This window comes from Chaetodon auriga, chromosome 10 (assembly GCF_051107435.1).
Source record: "Chaetodon auriga isolate fChaAug3 chromosome 10, fChaAug3.hap1, whole genome shotgun sequence".
NCBI lineage: Eukaryota > Metazoa > Chordata > Actinopteri > Chaetodontiformes > Chaetodontidae > Chaetodon > Chaetodon auriga.
This window is the reverse complement of record NC_135083.1, coordinates 14757905-14776180: the sequence shown is the minus strand read 5'-3', so window position 1 is coordinate 14776180 and position 18276 is coordinate 14757905. Positions and strand designations below refer to the sequence as shown.

The window sequence follows — 18276 nt, the reverse complement described above, 5'->3', positions numbered from 1 at the left end:
CATAGAGAGAGAGAGAGAGAGAGAGAGAGAGAGAGGAGGAGTCAAGACAAAAAAAGAAAGGTAGAGGCAGATGTAAGAGGTGTTTGTGTGGAAGTGGAAGATGTCGAAGTTGTGGGAGGAAGTAGCGTGCTCTTCTGTACTGGTGTGTGTGTGTGTGTGTGTGTGTGTGTATGTGTGTGTGTGTGTGTGTGTGTGTGTGTGTGTGTGGTGTATACATATCTGTGTGCGTGAGACACCCCACGTCTAACTGATCTTGACTTCACCCCGGTCTCTACCGCTCCTGCAGAGTCGTTGCATCAACCTTTTGACTTTGAAGCTGGTGCCAGATCAGAGAGGAGAGCCAGGTGCAGGCTGGTGTGTACAGATGGACTCCTGCTCTCCTACTGATACATGTTTACTTATGTGGGAGTGTGTATCGCACATGTGTGTGTGTGTGTGTGTTTGTGCTCAGAGGATGTGATGCACTGCTGAAACAGTAGTGGTTAGAGTCACTGGATTCAAATACAGTAGATACTGGGATCAGACGTATTGACTTTGAGTATTAGGAATTACTAGCTGTTTTTGCTATTGTCTATCACAGATTAAATAAAAAACAGACCCAGTTAATATATTACATGTTCTGTTCTGACTGGTACTGTAATTAATGTGAGGGAATTATGTGTTGACAGCAGCAACAGGAGCATTGAAGTTTTTCCTGTAAGGCCTCTTTCATTGTCCTCTTTGTCTTGTTTTTAACACTAATCATCCAATCACCATTTTTATTGTTGCAAATAGACCCCACTTTGACTTGCCAGCTCAACCAATAGCAAACAGATTAGAGAGAAGCAAACACAGCAAATGTGCTCTACGTGTCCAGGTGTGCAGGCTCATTGATGCACAATGGAAGGATGTCGCATGCTGTGAGGTCAGGGATGGAGGTTCAAGACAAAAATAAAACGACTGATGAAAATCACTGTGAAAGAGCCTATTTTAAGGCATTGAGGAACTCTATCCTCTCATATTAGATCTGTCTATAAAATCTATTTTCTCCTCAGAGCAACTGGGACAAAAAATGCTCTTACAATAAAAATCTTACCAACAGTCAATCCATGTGTTTTCAATGTTCATTCATGCCAAAAAATAGACCTTAAACTAGAGTCCCAACTTAATATCCTGTCATTCAATGCTTGTGCACTGTTGGATATTGGAAAGCAGGCAGCAGACTTTGCTATTAAATAACAATAAACGTTACACTGATGTGAAAATGTATCTGTGATTTTACTGTTGGAAGCAGAGGCGAGGACACTGTTGCTCTGACAGTCATTTACACTTCAAGGACAAAATAAGCTTCCGAGTCCATCAGCAGCCTGTCAGAGAACAGAAAACTCTTCTTCCTCGCCATCATAAAGTCAAAAGTCACCTGTCTAAATGACACAATGCCATCACGTTAACAGACAGACGAAGCCAGCAATGTTACGTATCCCATGTCTGAAAGGGGCAAACGGTTTAGTTGTACTTGTTATTCGATCTCTCTGTTTCTGCCTTTTTTTTATTTGTATGTTCTCCTGCTTGGATTTTTCACTGCTTTAAGGGAAGATTAAGTTCTGTGAGAAGTGCTGTGGAAATTAAACTCATCCATCTCTTTGCTTCATCCCTGCATCATTATCTTCGTTCCTCTCCACTTTATCCTGCTTACCTATTCAATCTCATTTTCTCTCCTGTCATTTTCTCTTGAATGCCATCACTCAACCTTTTCCCTCCTCTCTCTGCAGACCTGCTGTCCACCAACAGGTCGTCGATCTTCAGCGGCCATCACGGCCAGCTGTCTCTTACCGCCGTCTTCCTGGATGAGTATCGTGACCGCCTCTTCCTGGGAGGCAAAGATGTCCTGTACTCTCTCCTGCTGGGACCTGCCAGCAGCGAGTCCAAAGAGGTGAGGTGTTTGGAGACAGTAAATAATATCAGTCCAAGCTATTAAAGCACTTTAGTGTATTGTGTTCTGCTCTGGTGATGGATGCTTGGTAAAAGGTTAGTTACTGTACAGTTTACATTCATCATTCCATTTTGATTTAAGCTGCAGTGACTCGGCGAGGGGTTTCAATCTGCAGAATGTGATGTATGACTTGAAGATATAGGCGTAGGATTATGTGTTTTTCCAGAATTCCCCCCTTCACTGAACATCTGTTTAAGCACTCTCTGTCATAAATCTACCATAAACGTGGTGACTCAAACCTGAACAGCCATTTTATTTTCTATTACAGCCATTGCATCATTGCTGAAACAGTAACAGAAAACAGTGATGAAACTCTTAAATGAAGCTTGAAGAAAGCTCAGTTTTCACACACCTGCATTCTGGGATAAATTTGTGATTTCTGACCAATCAGTTCAGGATTATATGCATACAGACCCGACACATGCACTGCAAAGAGCACGTTGTGAAATCTATTTCAGTTTTGTGGATAAGTGTATTTATTGCAGTGAGATGCATCATTTTCAGGTGTATTTCTACTTGCACCTAAACATTTAACAACATGAACATAAACATTAACATAAATGACATTTTACATCTGGTCTTCACAGTGCCGAAAAACGTAAAAGTGCATCTCGTTGTAAATCAAACCTTGTTTTTCCATCTGCATCACCTTTAATCTGTACATTGATTTTTAATTAAAGCTTGTCAAACACAGTGGTTGAGCTGTGAGTTACAGGTTCTTTGGCTTCTTTGGCTTCCCAGAAAGACATGAGAAATGAGTTACGATCCAGACGGCAGATGTGTGAACTATGCTGCAGATTTCCACTGTCATCAAACACTGAGAGTCTGACTGACAGAGAGCAAGACGGAGCATAAGGAACGCTATCATGCTCTGATCGTGCTATCGTGCTTCGCTTTCTTCCATCTACAAATATTAGATGTTTGAACTGTTTCGATAAAGTTTATTCATTTCATTTTGGAAAGAATCACAGAGTTTCTATCACTTAGATGAAATGCTTCATCAGTGTGACCAACATCTTGTTTAAGTCAAGAAGCCCAGACACAGTATGTTAACAATTATGCAAAAATGTGTCTCTCATATTAGAATGGAACTCATGCTTAATGCAATTTGTTCAGTGGTACAGTAGACATAAATTTAGCTTTGCTGTGATTGGTGGAGCTATCTTAGGAGTTTTTACTGGAAGGCTTCAACACCGGGGAAATGAGCAGATTGAAATTACATTTCATTTCGTCTCCGTGTGCGTCTGCAGAAGAGTAACTCTGAGGAAAACGCAGCATGTTTATTCATATGTGACTTTTCAGCTGGGCGCCCAGTATAATCTGTGTTCCATTAAACTGGTTCCAGTAAGCACAGAACAAAAATAACTCTTGGTGTGCTTCGGCATTTGAGCAAAGACTAGCTGTGAGTGTGTGTGTGTGTGTGTGTGCGTGGGCATGTGAATGTGTGTACCTGTGCTCACACATGGGTCAAAGAGAATGTGATGACACAACGTGAATGGGTGGACAGGGAATTTACGCACACAGAGAGCCAGATGTCGCCCACCTCATCCAGCCTTTAAATCCTCTTCATCCCTCGCTCAGCCTCCTCTCGCTGCTCGCTGTCTTGGCTGACGATCACACACGAAGCTCGCTGATACTCTGGTTTGCTGCAAGCAGTTTGAGGCTGGATGCCCCGGTTCTTCTGTCGGAGCCAGCCGTTGTGAAATTTATCAGTGATGCCAGTTCAATTAAACAAAGGTTTACAAGACGACAAACATCTGCCAAGCGCTCAATAAACCAGCGCTGACTGAAGGAGAAGAAAACAACGATGGAATGAATTCCAGCAGTTTTTGCCTCCACCAAAGAAATAGTGAAAAAAAAGCTGATGGTGAATCAAGGTCGTTGTGACAGCATCGATGTTGAAAACGAGAGGGCCCCAAAGCTGATCTCAAGCCAGGAGTCGATTAGCCTATCTTAGCTCAACGACTGGAAGCAGGACGAGGAATACGCCCACCACCACCTCGAAGCTCCCTTTAAGAAAACTACAAACTGTTTTTATATTTTAGATTTATGTTTGTGTGAATTAAAAAAAATAAATAATTATTCTTAAGACAGAACCGACTGTTTCCCCTGCTTCCACTCTTTATGTTAAGCTATCCGCCCGTGTTTCTGATGCACCATCCTTTCTTGAGATCTGATGTGTGGATCTTTCTCATCTCACTCTTGGAAAGAAAGGAAATCACAGTATATCCCAAAATGTTTAACTGTTCCTTGAAATTAACGGTTGGTTTCCATTTAAAGTTTGGGTTGAGGCTTTGTGAAAAACATTTGACGTGTTCATCGCCAGAATGAGGTCGTAAACTGCTGTGAAGTCTATCAGACGAGTCTGAAGTTTTCCAGCTCAAACCTTGCCCAACTGAGTTTACGACATGTCTTTGGCGTAAAAACCCAGTTTGCCACCCTTTCCACTATAACTCTGACCAACAGTGTCGTAAAAGTGAAAATGACAGTAAGGCGCAATTGTGAACACGAGGCTTTGGCTGAAAACAAGTCAGATGACATTGAATCAGTGCACCCACTGCGTTTCTGCCAGATCCAGTTCGAAGTGAATCAAGTCTAGGAAGTGGAACAATTTGTTTAATGATAATTACCCATGAAAACTTAAAACAAATACTGATTTAGTTTATGTAAATGTTTCATATGATATCGCATGTTCTCCTTGCTAAAACATAAACAGTTGTAATTGATATTTGGGTTCTTATTGTTCAGACAATTGGTTTCTTTTGCTCAGTGTTTAGTTACATACAGTGTGCCTTGTGTTTCCGTGCCTCCTTGGTGATCTTGGAGGTGGCTTCTGGCCCAGTTTACTTAGTGTACCTTAATTGTAGAGTAATCGATTTGGTCTCAAAAGAATACAGTGTATAAAGTGATGTGCTGATAAAAGAGTTGAAAATCAAACCTCCTCCTCTGGGACTGCATTTTTAAGGTAGTTTCGGGATTTAAGAGTGCAAAGGTTCTCACAATGTTTCAGTCCACTACGTAAATTCAGCAATTCTGCACGTAAACTCATCGCATCCCATGATTCCATCTTTCTGCTTCTGCCAAATTTTGGCTTTGGCTCAGCAACACCGAGCTGCTGAGAAGACAGATGGTGCTGTGCATAAATTACATCTGAGCTGATCAAAACGGAAAAGCATCCATCAGCATGCAGTAGCGTGATGGTGCTGCATGTGGTAGTTGGTGCTCCAGCTTTTTGCTTTTTTTTTTTATTTTATAGAGTTATGAGTAAGTGCACATCAGTAATATATTGATATTCAACAAGTTGGTTGATCAAATTTCAGCTGGCTTCTTTTTACAGTCAATATTATCTGAATTCATCAGTGTAAAGTAGAAGGATTTGATCTATTACAGCTTGTTTAGCAGCTGGCACACGAACAAAGATGTAATTTGATGGTGTCTCTCTTTTCCATGATTTTGGCTGACTCCTAAAGTATCATGTCTGAGGCTGCTGACACTTTTCTGGTCCTGTTTAGTTTAAAACCTTAGTTTGAAAGTTAGGAGTGACTTCAGCTTGACGATTAAAGGACAGCCTGCGTTCAGGACCATCCCGCTTGTCTCGCTTGTCTCCAGCTCTGAATAGATTTTTTTTCCCCCCCAGTTAAAATAAACACTGTTCCAAGTTCACAGATCAAAGACATAACAAACACGACTTGTGGTTGAGGGTGGAAGAAAAATTCAAGAGCGTTTTGAAGAGGCAGAGTCACACTGATGAAGTGTCAAGAAACAGTTAAAGAGAGGGAGGAACACGGATGGCTCGTGGAGGTCAGCCATACTTCCTAAAGCGTGCGTAGCGGGATTCCTGGACGATGGATGGAATGTTGCAGCAAACTGACTCGACCATTGCCAGCCAGGTTTTAGGCAGGGCCTGATTTCACAGTCTATCAGTATCAGTCAGGCATGCTATCAGGCTGCTTCAGGTCAGACTACATGTGTGAGCCAGGCCTTTAGACAGGCACACATTCATATCAGTCCTCCGTCATGCCAAAGGAACTGGTCCAGAGATCATTTCAAGCCAAGTTTTAGTCCAGCCCTAATTTATTTATTCATGTCAGTCAGGCATAAAACATACGATCAATTCTAATGGATTCCCACAATCGCAAGCCAACTTTTGTCCCCTTACTTAAAGGAATAGTTTTTGGGAAATGCACTCATTGGCTTTCGTGTTGAGAATGCAATATGTGTATGCTACAGCCAGCAACTGGCTAACTTAGCTTAGCACGAAATACTGGAAACAGAGGGAAAGAGCTAGTCTGGCTCATTGAGAAATCTGTTTACTAATCTAATAATCAAATCAAGTGCAACCCATGTTCATTTTCTTTTATTGGTGGTAAAACATTAGATAAAATAATAGTTTGTTAGATGACTGTGTCAAAGGAAAACATATTAAAACAGATATGATTTAGAAATGTCATAACTATTACCTTTATAAGCAACAAAAGTGGTAAGAAAATTAAGAAAAGACACAGAAAACTTTCATGAGAAACTTAGAGAACATAGAGAGGGTCGGATCCTACATAACAAAACTCTATAAAATATATTTTTGGACTTTCACCACAAGTTAATATGGAAACCTCTTTTAGGCCCATAGGCAGTTTGCATTACCACATCCTAAATATTTTCCCAATTTGACATACATCGTATCTGATATTTCATCTTGCACAATGAACTTTTAGATCATTTTCTTTTACAGACAAGAAAATCTTTCACACTCCACCATATTTTAGCATATTACAACGGTTAAAGTATTCCCAGGCTCTCCAGTGTCACATCCTTTATCCACACAGGACTTGACAGAGAATTTCAATCTGTGATGAATCGGGATTTTTAACGGAGGAGATAACATCTGCCGTAAACTTTTAGAAATTTGGGGTGTGATGAGCCAAACAGCAGAACGTGGTTCAGTTTTGAGCCAGTGAGGCAGAAGTGTTCAGTTTACATCATCTCCTTATTTCTGTGTCTATTACTTTATCACTTTATCACTTCCCATTTATACATACTTTAAAAACCCTATGGCAAACACACACACACACACACACACACACACACACACACACACACACACGCTCCCCTTACACATCGACATGATCAGACATAGTAATGAAAGTCAGGGCCGTTTGTTTTCCTCTCTGGTTTCTATTCTCCCTGTTAGCCAAAACAAAGCCAGTTTCCTTCTGGACCGGACAAAGACTTATTGTCTCAGTGAAACCTTCTGGTAGTCTGCACGAAACTACAGTATTACACACGTCATTGTCTAAATACTGAGACACACTTGGACTTTTCTCTTCAGTAGCAATTCTATTTCATTTTTCATTTGCTGAAAGCGATGTGAAAACTAGTCCCCTTGTTTCAGCTCCAGATTGGATGTCATGCTTATCTGAGATTCAGCTCTTCTCCTCATTGTATTTACAGACTGAGAAGAAGACTCTGGGGCTTTCCTAATTAGGAAATCTTGCATCAATACTGTGAAACGTGGGAAGTTTTTATTAATTTCTGTTGCCTTTTTTGTAAGCTCCAGATGGTCTTGTTAGGATGCTTTCAGGGTGCGCAGCTTTCCTGCTGTTCTGTAGCCAAAAGTCAAATTTCACAGGCACAAAACAGAAGATTGGCACCAAAAGGGACTGAGCAACGGGTCTCTGGAGCCAACACTTTGACCTTTACTGTGGCTGGGTACATATTGTCTCTAGTGAGCAAGTGTTACTTGGGAAGCACATTATTAATCGAATGTGTCAAAAAAGGTTTCATTTGGACAAATCAATCTTAATAAGTTAAAATGACATGATCCTGTGTTACAGCAGCAAAGAGGAGAGTGTAATAATTTGAAGCACCTGTAAAATAAAGGAAGATTTGACACTTAAACAAACAATATAAGTAAAACATACAATGTTGAATTTAACACACATAAATTGCATGTGAATTCGTCAGTGTGTGTGTGGTCTACTGTTAGCAACGTTGATTGTGAAGTCTGACAGCAGGAGGAAGGAAGGACCTGCGGTAGCTCTCCTTCACACACGGTGGGTGAAGCAGCCAGTCCATTGTACTTTGGTGAAGGCTGAACTTTCAGAGACAGATCATCTCCAAACCTCCACAAATAAAATGATCTGTTTGGCTGGATGGTAGACAGTTTGAGTGGATATTCGAATATTTTTTTTTAGTTTGGGTAAACCTTTACAGTAATTAAGTGGAATAAGTGGAATGATAAATGTGTGTGTCGTGTCCCAATCAAGGTTTCAGCTTTACAAGCCAAAAGTTAACTCCCAAAGTCTTTGGCTCTTCATTCCAAAGCCTTTGTTTCATCACACGTAGAGGGTCCGCTCTGCTCAGTTTGCCTCTAATTGCTATAAAGTTAAATTTGCAGTGAAAATAATTCACATTTAATGACACATGAGCTGATTATTATGTTTTGATTGCATTAACAGTCACACAAAGCCTGTGTGGGTTCAAAAAAACAATATGGCTGAAAGAAAATGGTGGTTGTTTGCATTTATGAGGTCATTAATCGTCACTTTTTTCTTCTTTGTCTCTTCCTCCATGTTTGTCTTCTTATATTTCTTCATAGATCTACTGGCCCCCGTTACCTGGCAACAGAGAGGACTGCATTGAAACAGGGAAGGAACCGCAGGTAAGTGACTGACAGCTAACTCATGCTTGTTTTAACACATTTCCATTAAAATATGTGTCTTGGTAGTTAGTGGTGACTCAAAATCAGGCCTTTTATTTTCTTCTTCACTTCTTCACAGCCAGTTGAAATATTTGCAGCTCTCACAGACCTGTCGCTTTGTATTCAGTGTGAACACACCCAGAGACGCCTGTTCTTGTCCTGCTTCACCTTCCTTCCAGTTGTTAACAACTCTCCATTACTGAGGGATCAGCTGAACCTGAACCTGAGGCCGGCCTTCAGCCAGTCTAGATTTTCTATCTTACTTTGCTGCTCTATCCTTCAGCACCTGTTTTCCTGAATACCTGTTTCCTGCCTTTATTTTGTAACCAGCTCTCTTGCCAATATGCTGTTTGTATGCTGATTTTTGAAAAAAAATTTCTGGCCTATTTTGGAAGTCTTTTATTCGACCAGCTGAGCCTTGGTGTCTACAGTTGGATCCTCATTCCTGTTTCCAGTAACTTAACTCTGTAACTCTGACAGTACAAAAAAAAAAAAAAACCAAAACACTACAGACGTCAAAAACGAAGCTTAAGGACCCTGATTCTTCCATAAATGAGGTGACTGCGTTGACCAACGCTGTTGATCAGCGCTATACTTTTTTAGCCAAAGTGGCTCCAGTGCAGAGCAGAGAAGCAGCTCTCAGCATGGCACTTGGAGCCTCTAAACCCTGGCTTGTCATGTTGGTACAGGGCTTTCAGAAGCTTTGGCTGCTCACCCGCTGAATCCTGTGGTCACGTCAGTCTCTGCTCTGCTCGTCTCTTGGCGGTTCTCCTGTATCTTCCAGTTCCTGCTCAAATTTTCCAGTTCTAATTCATTGAAAGACATTTGAGACCCAGGATGCAAAATAATTGTACACTTCAAGGCCCCCGTTTTAACAACGGTCCTCAAATGACACATGCTGTGATGGGAAGTGCAGAGTGGGCCTCTAGCAGTGTAACAAACTAAAGTGTACTGTAAATGGCATACTTAAGACAGTTTAGTACCATGTCGTGTTGTGCTGACACTTCAGTTTCCAACCCTGCAGCTACTGTTACTCTAGACTCGGCTCCCTGACACTCCTGAGAAGGTGTAGTAAACTATAGGCTATTAATGACTCCAGTGAAGTCTACAACAGCACTGTCAAGATAGTTTAACAATCATAATGAACTTTTAAAGTTGCCATGAATCATCTTTCTTAATGAATGGATGAAGACAAAGAGGTGCAGAGAAAAGGAAAGCTTAGTTGCAAATGAAGGCTTTTATTAGTTGTGTGAAGGAGGAGAGGGAGGCAGGATTGTACCACTTAATGAGAGCTCAAAATACAGAGGGAGGCTGGAGGAGGTGGAGTTGAGGAAAATCGAAGGATACAGGGAGGAATATGTAAATAGAGGAGGAGAAGGGAATATGATTAAAGAGGAAAACACAAAGGGAGGCCAGTGTTCCTCTAATTACGACCGTGTTTACAACAAGAGAAAAGAGGGAAGGGAGATTCTGAAGCAACCACCTCAAATAATGTCAAGAAACAAACCATCTCAGAATAAATATCAGCTTCAAAAAATGCATACAGTAATGAATGGAACCAGTGCCCAGGAATGTGTCAGCACCTTCAGTTGTTTACCTGCTTACAAGCTGACTCAGCTTTCATTTGTTAGCCTGGAGGAGGTTAAAGAAGCAACTCCACAGCAGATGAAAGAAGAGAAAAGAGGAGGGGAAGAGAGAAAAAGACGGAGCTAATGATGGTTCTAAGAGCATGATAAACAGGAAGGAAAGACATGACAAACTCAAGAATGTAGTACAACCATCTGCTGGAGTGAGTTTGAGCCATGCTAGCTGTGTGGTTGTAGGGATGGAAATCCCAGTCTGCTGGTTGGTCCACCACTTTGGTCAAGACTGAGATATCTCGACAACAAGCAAGCATGTACAGATTGTTCATGATCCCCAGAGGATGAAAATAGTTGACTTTGGTGATCCTCTGAATTTTCCTCCAGCACCACCACAAGGTTCACATTGTGTGTTTGAGTGATTGTCATTACCCTCAATACAGACGTTTATTCATTCATTCATTCATTCATCTTCTATTTAATTTCAACAACACTTTGGTCCATAACCAAATATCAGCAAAACTACCTCAGATCAACATCAGCTGTACTGTAGTACTAATTAGCAAATGTTGGCATGCTAACACGCTACACCTGGACAGTGAAGAGTAAACATTATACCTGCAATCGGCATTTTAGCATTGTGGTTCTGAGCATGAATTTGCTGGTGTTAGCATTTAGCTCAAAGCACCACTGTGCTAAAGTACAGCCTCACAGATCCAATAGAATGGCCATGGATTCAATGTTTTAAGATGACAACATGAGCAAAGAAAGAAGGCAATAAAGAATGGACAGAGCATTGAAAACAGGAAAGGAGACAAGAAATCACGAAAAAAAGGGGAAATAATATCAGAAAAGAAGAAAAAAATAAATGAGGAAAGGAAGAGATTTTGTAATGAAGTCTCTCTTCTTTGATGTATTGAGACATCGTTAAATTTGGTCCCAGTTGGAGTAGAAGCCCTTAGTGGTTTGAGTGGTGCTCAGAATACATAAACTGGTACTAATTGCGCACATACATCACACACACACACACACACACGCACACACACACGCACACACACACACACACACACACACACGAAATGAAGACACTGTTGTAAAAGCTGTAAAAGTACTGTGAATTTTGTGACTTTTTGTGCTCATGGCATGAAGTCTGACAGCCGCTTCCATCTGGAATGGCTTAGAAGGTGTGTGTGTGTGTGTGTGTGTGTGTGTGTGTGTGTGTGTGTGTGTGTGTATAGGTACTGTATATGTTCTCTGTGTTTGAAGTGGCAGGTGTGTCTTGGATGTCTTATATCAGTTTTATTAGGTGTTTCCTCTGTGCATTGCTCACAAGGCTTGCACAAGGTTAGGTGTGTGTGTGTGTGTGTGTGTGTGTGTGTGTGTGTGTGTGTGTGTGTGTTTGCTACTGTACTGTCCATAGTGGAGAGGAGGAGTCACAGTGCATTATTAGACAGGTCTTAAAACAGGATGTGTGTAACTCTACCTGACTGTGCCAAAGGACTCATAAAGAGCGTGTGTGTGTGTGTGTGTGTGTGTGTGTGTGTGTGTGTGTGTGTGAGGGTAATTATGTGAGTGACAGATAAAGATGCTTGCCTGCTTTTGTTAAAATACGCAGAAATCTCTCTGCATTCCTTCACGTTTTTCCGTTTCTGAGTGTTTCTGTGTCAAATTCGATGGATTACTGCTGTCTGTGTCTGTTAAACATAACTGAGTTTGACGAAAAGCGGCAGAGGTTGAAAGGTTAAAGGTGTGTGTGTGTGTGTGTGTGTGTGTGTGTGTGTGTGTGTGTGTGTTTGGTGATAGAGGCAAACACATACATATGAGACAGGAACAGAAAGACAAATTAAGGAAAGACAATGACATTGAAGGTTTCAGTTGGAATCAGTCCAACAAAAAAACATGTCCTCTGTCCTCTGTGTACTGTAGCTACATGACTGTCCTCGTGCACACACTTTAAAACTGAGTGAACCAAAGATAAAGCAGGGCGATGCCCTTTATCTCTTAAATGAAAGCCTCTGTCTCCACAGCCTTCTGCTGACAAGTGTCATACCACCTTAAACATGTTTTTACTGATAGCGTTTCCTCCCAGAGTCATCACCTCGTGACCTTCACCGTCATTAATTACATCTCAGACAAACAAACAGCAGGCTGAGCGGAGGCACTCGGTGACTTCATCCAAGCGTGCAGCATCTTGCTCTGGCTGTTAACACATTGTTCTGCTCCATCTGCATCTCCTGCTTACAATTGGATTAATTACCTAATCAGCTACTTACTTCCTCCATGTCTGATAGCCTAAGATGGTGACACTGTGAGCAAAAGCTAAACTTTGTGAGAGAGCATGGATCAGGGATAGGAGGTTTGGCATTTTGAGTGAGTGAACAGTTCGGCTTTGAGAAAACCAGTGAGGCATCGTGCATTCAAGTCAGAACTGTGCACATCTCTGCGTGAACTCCAAAAATCGATTTGTGTGCTCAGTTCAGTGCTTTGTTCTCTCATGACAAGCTTGAAGGTTTCAGTCATCCGGCCTCTCCGATGCTTTGGCTTTATCAGTGGAGCTGTGATCAGTTTCACTTTGTTTCTAGCGTTTGGCATTTTGTGTCTGAGTGCAGGAAAAGTGAGAGAGTGTCCTGTTAAGAAAACAGTCAGGGTTTGGCTTTACTTTGTTGCACAAGCAAGAAGTCTGAAGACGGTTGGGTTTTCTACCCTCTGTCTTACCAGCTGTAAATGTTGGTTTGTTTCTTCAGAACAATATGAATAAAAATTAAATGAAATGTGCACGTCCTGTAAGCAGTCTCATTCTCAGTACTGATTTGTGCATTTATAAACCATGTTTATATTTCAAGATAATAAACTGTAAATCTCTATTTACACTGCAGTATAATACAGAATAAACAGTAATACGACTGTGCTCCAGGTGTGTATTATTAAATAGAAAAAGATGCTAAAGAGGCCGAAGACACAGACACCAAGTTTGATTGTCTCTGTCCTTCAGTGACTCGTTTCGTTGCCAAAATGGTGGTAAATGTTGGTTGCAGCTCTTATGACTGCGAGGAAGTCAAGTAGGTGACTGTGGTTTTCTATCCTAAAGTTAATATTTGATTGGTTACATGTTGGGAGGAGGAGTTGGTAGATATTTTGGAAAAATCATCTCACACACTTTGGCTTGAGTTTTTTGCCATGACTGAATGTTTTCAGCGCCGTCTGGAAATCACTCAGGGTTAACTTGGAAAGCGAGTTTCTTTGAGGATCAAACAACTGCTGAGACCAAAGACTTGGAGAGGCCAGTTCATCTAGCGGTCCGGCTTTGAACTGCTTTTATGATGTTTGTGTGTGTCTGTGACTGTGTTTGTGTATGAGGTCCTGTTCACCGTAGTCTTGTACATGTGCATATTTGTGTGTGTGTACATGAATGTGTCGGTCCTCATATCCTGTTAGTATTACAAAATCTGACTTCTCTCCACTGAACATTGGCTGTTTACACTGGAAACTGCTCTCCATGTCCAAACTTGCCTCTCCCTGCCCGGGTCAGTCATCACAGAACATGTTTGGCTGCTGGAGCCCTTTGCTGTTAGCTCCATGTTAGCTCAACCACTATGCTCCATGGACACTGTTCATAAAAAGCCTTCGACCACAAAAGTGAATTCCTATCATGCAAAATTCTCCAAGCAGCAGCAGCAGCTCATTGTTGGCCCAAAATTCCACCATTCCCCCTGAGCTATGCAACGAAATGAAGCTTTATTGAGCATAAAGCTAATGCTAGCTTGCTGATGACGCTGGTTCTGGGCATGCAGAGCAGAATTGGTCTTTTAGAATTAAAACAAAAACAAAAAATACATTGGCATACATCAAACTGTAACAGGAGAAAATAAAACTTTACTGGTTAGTTATTATTTCTGACCTGGCACATCAATAATAATGTCATCTTTTCCTACAAGTCCCAGCAATTCATCAGTGCACTATTTTGACAAACCTCTTTCAATTCCCTAAAGCATCAGCAAAGTGCATTCGACAATGTGCCAAAGAGGCTGAAACTCCAGGACTCTCAGTCCACCCAGGACAAACTTGGGCAAGCAACAGCATGAGAAACATTTTCCTGGTCCTTGAGCACATTTCTTGAAAGCATCTACATGTAGCATATTTAAACATTAATGTATCATTGCCAAATTGCGATCGTGTGTTTTACTTACTGAAAAGAAATCCGACCATGATTAAAATGATTTGTAGCCTGTGGTACTCTGACTGCTCATATTTCTCAAAATAAAGGCCACATTTTGGCATAAACCCTGTTTGTTTTTGTCATGAAGAAGATGATGAAGAAGAAGATTTGTCTCCACTTGCAGGAGTCGCCTTCTCTGCTCCAAGTTTTTCTCTTTCATTTGACATTTGTTGGAAGAGTTTGCAGATTTGTCATCCAGGCAGTCGCATGTCAAATTAACTTTTAATTAATCCACTTGACTGGATATGGCTGGTTGTTTCACACATTCACCTGCTGTTGAACTTTGAAATCCTTCGCTTTTGGTTGGAAGCCCTCCTGTTATATACTACAAAATCACCATAGTCCCTGGGAAATTACTTTTAGTATTGCATACTGTAAAAGCTGGGACACGCTGCCAGAGGTCTTGGCAATGTTCTTGTTTATGTTAATGATACATATGTCTCCGAGCAAAAGTAGTAATAATCTGATGTTTAAAATGCTATCCATACTTGTTTTTAGCCCCCAAGGCACAAAACTGTGGTTCCTGTGGGCACTTTCAAAGCTTGAACTGTGTCAATGAGCAACTTGCTATTGCTGGGAAATATTACTTGTGGTCAGCTATCCTCCGCTTGATAATCAAAGGTTAATAAATGAACATTGCAAGCTTTTGTTTCCACCAAATAGCCCTGTCCTTGGCTATTTATGCAGTGATTAAGTGTCTCCATTTTCAATCCTGGCTAGATGTTAAGACAACTCCCTGAAATCTCCCAGTGAGAGGAACCCGATTTAGGACTCAAACCACTTCATATTCTGTTAAGCGCCACTCCCATTATTGCCACTTAATCTCAGTATAGGACCACACAGATGCGTAAAACCCCAAATCCCAGGGTGGGAGAGCAGAGACGTATTTGCTCTTTTCAACATGTCATTCCAGTATTTGCTCTCCTCAGCCACACAGATCTCTATGACGACTCCCTGAGTAGTTGAATGGAAACATAGGAGAGACGGCTTTCTATTCATCCTCCAATCGGTAGTCTTTCCTAGACCTCGTATATCTTCTGTAAAGAACAGACACGTAGTGTAAAGGCCAGTCTTTAATGTTTTTCCCTCCACGAGACGGTTCCAGTAGGCTGGATGTACTTTTAACACTGCTTTGGAATGAGTAAAGCAACAGAAATATACCAGAACGTATGAAACCCAGATGCTCCTTCTCTGTATCATTTAATAATTAGCAACAAATTTAGATTTACTGAAAGCCTTTTTAATACAAATGTGTTTCTGTTTAGTTTATTACTGCTCCGGTTTTGTTTGGGGACAGACATGAGCCAGCGGGAAGGGCAATATGATGATGTAAACTATGTCTCGTACTGCAGAGACATGGTTTACATCAGGCACTCGAGGAAGCGATCAACAATGATTGAGCATCTGACTGTGACTTGGAGAGAGACGTGGGCCACACGCAAATGCAAAATGACAGATTTATTAGACTTATCCGCACAACACATGCACATGTAAAAACACAAAAAGGTCAACGCACACACGCATACACTCATGCGTCGAAAACAGGAAAAAACATTCAGCAACAGCACACACATACAAGGTAATGAAACGTGCACCAATCCGCTTGGACCACATTCAGCTCATCTCACCTGCATGCACATGTTTTGAACAGACACACCAGATGCTCATTGTGCACCTATGAGTTTGACCTTGTTAACTTCAGAGAATGGCGATCCCCTTCCTTCTCAGCTGACACCCGTTTTGTCAACCGCTGTTGTTACAGACAGGAAGACGGAAGTATTCATGCCCCCTGCTTCCTCTGGACCTCTGTGTAGTACAGAAATGTCTCCATACTCATTTCCTCAGTCGCCATTTCTTTTGTTCTCACTCTGAGGTGTGTTTGAGTGTACACGTCTGGCCTTTTAACCTTGTCTCCTTGAATTTCTTTTCCAATCTTTGCTTCCATTCCAGCTGAGTATCATAAGGAGTTTATCAATGTCTAATGAAGTAGTAGTTGTTTATTTCTGTCTTTCCTTTCCAAAATTAAAGTCAGTCACAGTTATTGTTAGTGTCTTCATGTCCCTTGTGACATAAAAAACACATTTCACATCATCATCATATTTTCATTTTGGTACCCAGCCATTTCAGATGCTTTACAAATCCTGATAAAGTTCCTTTGACCCGAATGTGATGAAACTTGCTCTACAGCATCGGCATGTCGTGTTGGCTGAAATCCAAAAATCAGAGATACGAGTTATAGGCGGGACAGTGAAGCGATCACATTTCATCCAATAAAACTCTTTCCTTGGCCTTAAACATGTGGGATGAATAAGTCTTGTTCAGAAATCAATTTGGTACCCTGAAAACCGACTTTCCTGCCTTTGCATGACAGTCACTGTTGCGGTGTGTGATTTGATTTATTTAATGGCCCTTCCCTGGTGTTTGTGTGTGTGTGTGTGTGTGTGTGTGTGTGTGTGTGAGTGAGTGAGTGAGTGTATACAGTATAGTACAGTATGTAACATGCATTGCTATACCATGATAATTTAACAATATTTATGGTAAATAGAAAGTTATCCACGGTTCTTTATCTGTATGATCACCACCCAACTAGAGAACATAAAGCACTGAAAGGACACCATAAGTTCACCGTGGCAGTATTTGAGTGTTCAAATGGACATCAGAAAACATTTGATGCAACACGTATTGCATTTACACCTTTTCATATATTTCTTTGAGATACATGGTTTTAATCTGCCTGTCTACATCTGTGTTTTGCAGACCGAGTGTGCCAACTTTGTTCGCCTCCTGCAGCCCTACAACCGCACCCACCTCCTGGCCTGTGGCACCGGTGCCTTCCAGCCCATGTGTGCCTTCATCAGTGTGGGCCACAGAGGAGAGGTGAGCTGGGGTTGAGATGGGCAGTGTGTGTTTGTATGTGTGTGGGAGGTGAGGAGGGTAGCTGCTGGGGAGAACTGTGGGGGCCCACAGACTACCTTGGGAGGGGCGGGTGTCTCCGCACATCAGTCGTACGGAAAAACACACACATACTCTGACAGACAAATACACATACATACCCACAAACACACACACGTAATTCCTTTGCATTGACAACTATATGTGAAAAATAACAAGGCGTCTTGGAGGAAAACTCTGTGATATACTGCTGTCACAGTTGTGTAAGACCTGTATTTTATTGTATGGTTGCTGCACTGAGTCTCCATTTCCTAAAGGAAAGGTTTGAAAACTGTAAATTATATTCGTTTTTTTGCACTGTGTAGCCATTAAGAAGCCTGTTCATTTTGGACTCTGCGGTTTACTTTGATATCAGCTCACAAGAAGTTGACTTTTCCTACTGACTCACTTCTCAGCATGCATCCTTACCTTCAGCATCTCATACAGATGCACAAGGTTCCCCTTTAGCGTCTCTGTGAGATGTGTCACTGTTGTGAAACTGTTGAAATTTGATGAGGTTTTGGCTCTAAAACAACTTGGTTATGTTTAGGAAACGCTTGTTGACTTTTGGTTTTACTTTTGGTCTCTCATGGGACATGAACCCTTACCTTGCGGGTCGGCTGGATTTGTGACATCACAGGATCACACAAGATCACGCAATGTGAGAAACAATCCTGCCAGGCTGTAAGTTGTGAGTTTTCCAAACCACAGACATTTTGGACTAAACAGTGTACCTATGTTTAGGTATGAAGACAGCGAGAGAAGTGACTTCCTTTGGAAACAGCAGTGGCAGCTCCTAAAGATGTTAGCATAGATGCTGCTATAGCATCAGCTATGTCAGAAATGGAGTTTATTTCTTCAGTGAAAGAAAAGCAAAGAA

The 18276-nt window shown here is 41.4% G+C and overlaps 1 protein-coding gene across 1 annotated transcript in view; it reads left to right on the top strand.

Moving 5' to 3' along the window:
- sema3bl (sema domain, immunoglobulin domain (Ig), short basic domain, secreted, (semaphorin) 3bl) overlaps positions 1 to 18276 on the top strand; it is a 61085-nt gene that overhangs the window by 16748 nt on the left and 26061 nt on the right. The window contains exons 2-4 of the mRNA XM_076740173.1: positions 1752 to 1912; positions 8568 to 8630; positions 17223 to 17342. Of these exons, the coding sequence (XP_076596288.1) occupies positions 1752 to 1912; positions 8568 to 8630; positions 17223 to 17342 (344 nt within the window). The remainder of the gene's footprint in view (positions 1 to 1751; positions 1913 to 8567; positions 8631 to 17222; positions 17343 to 18276) is intronic.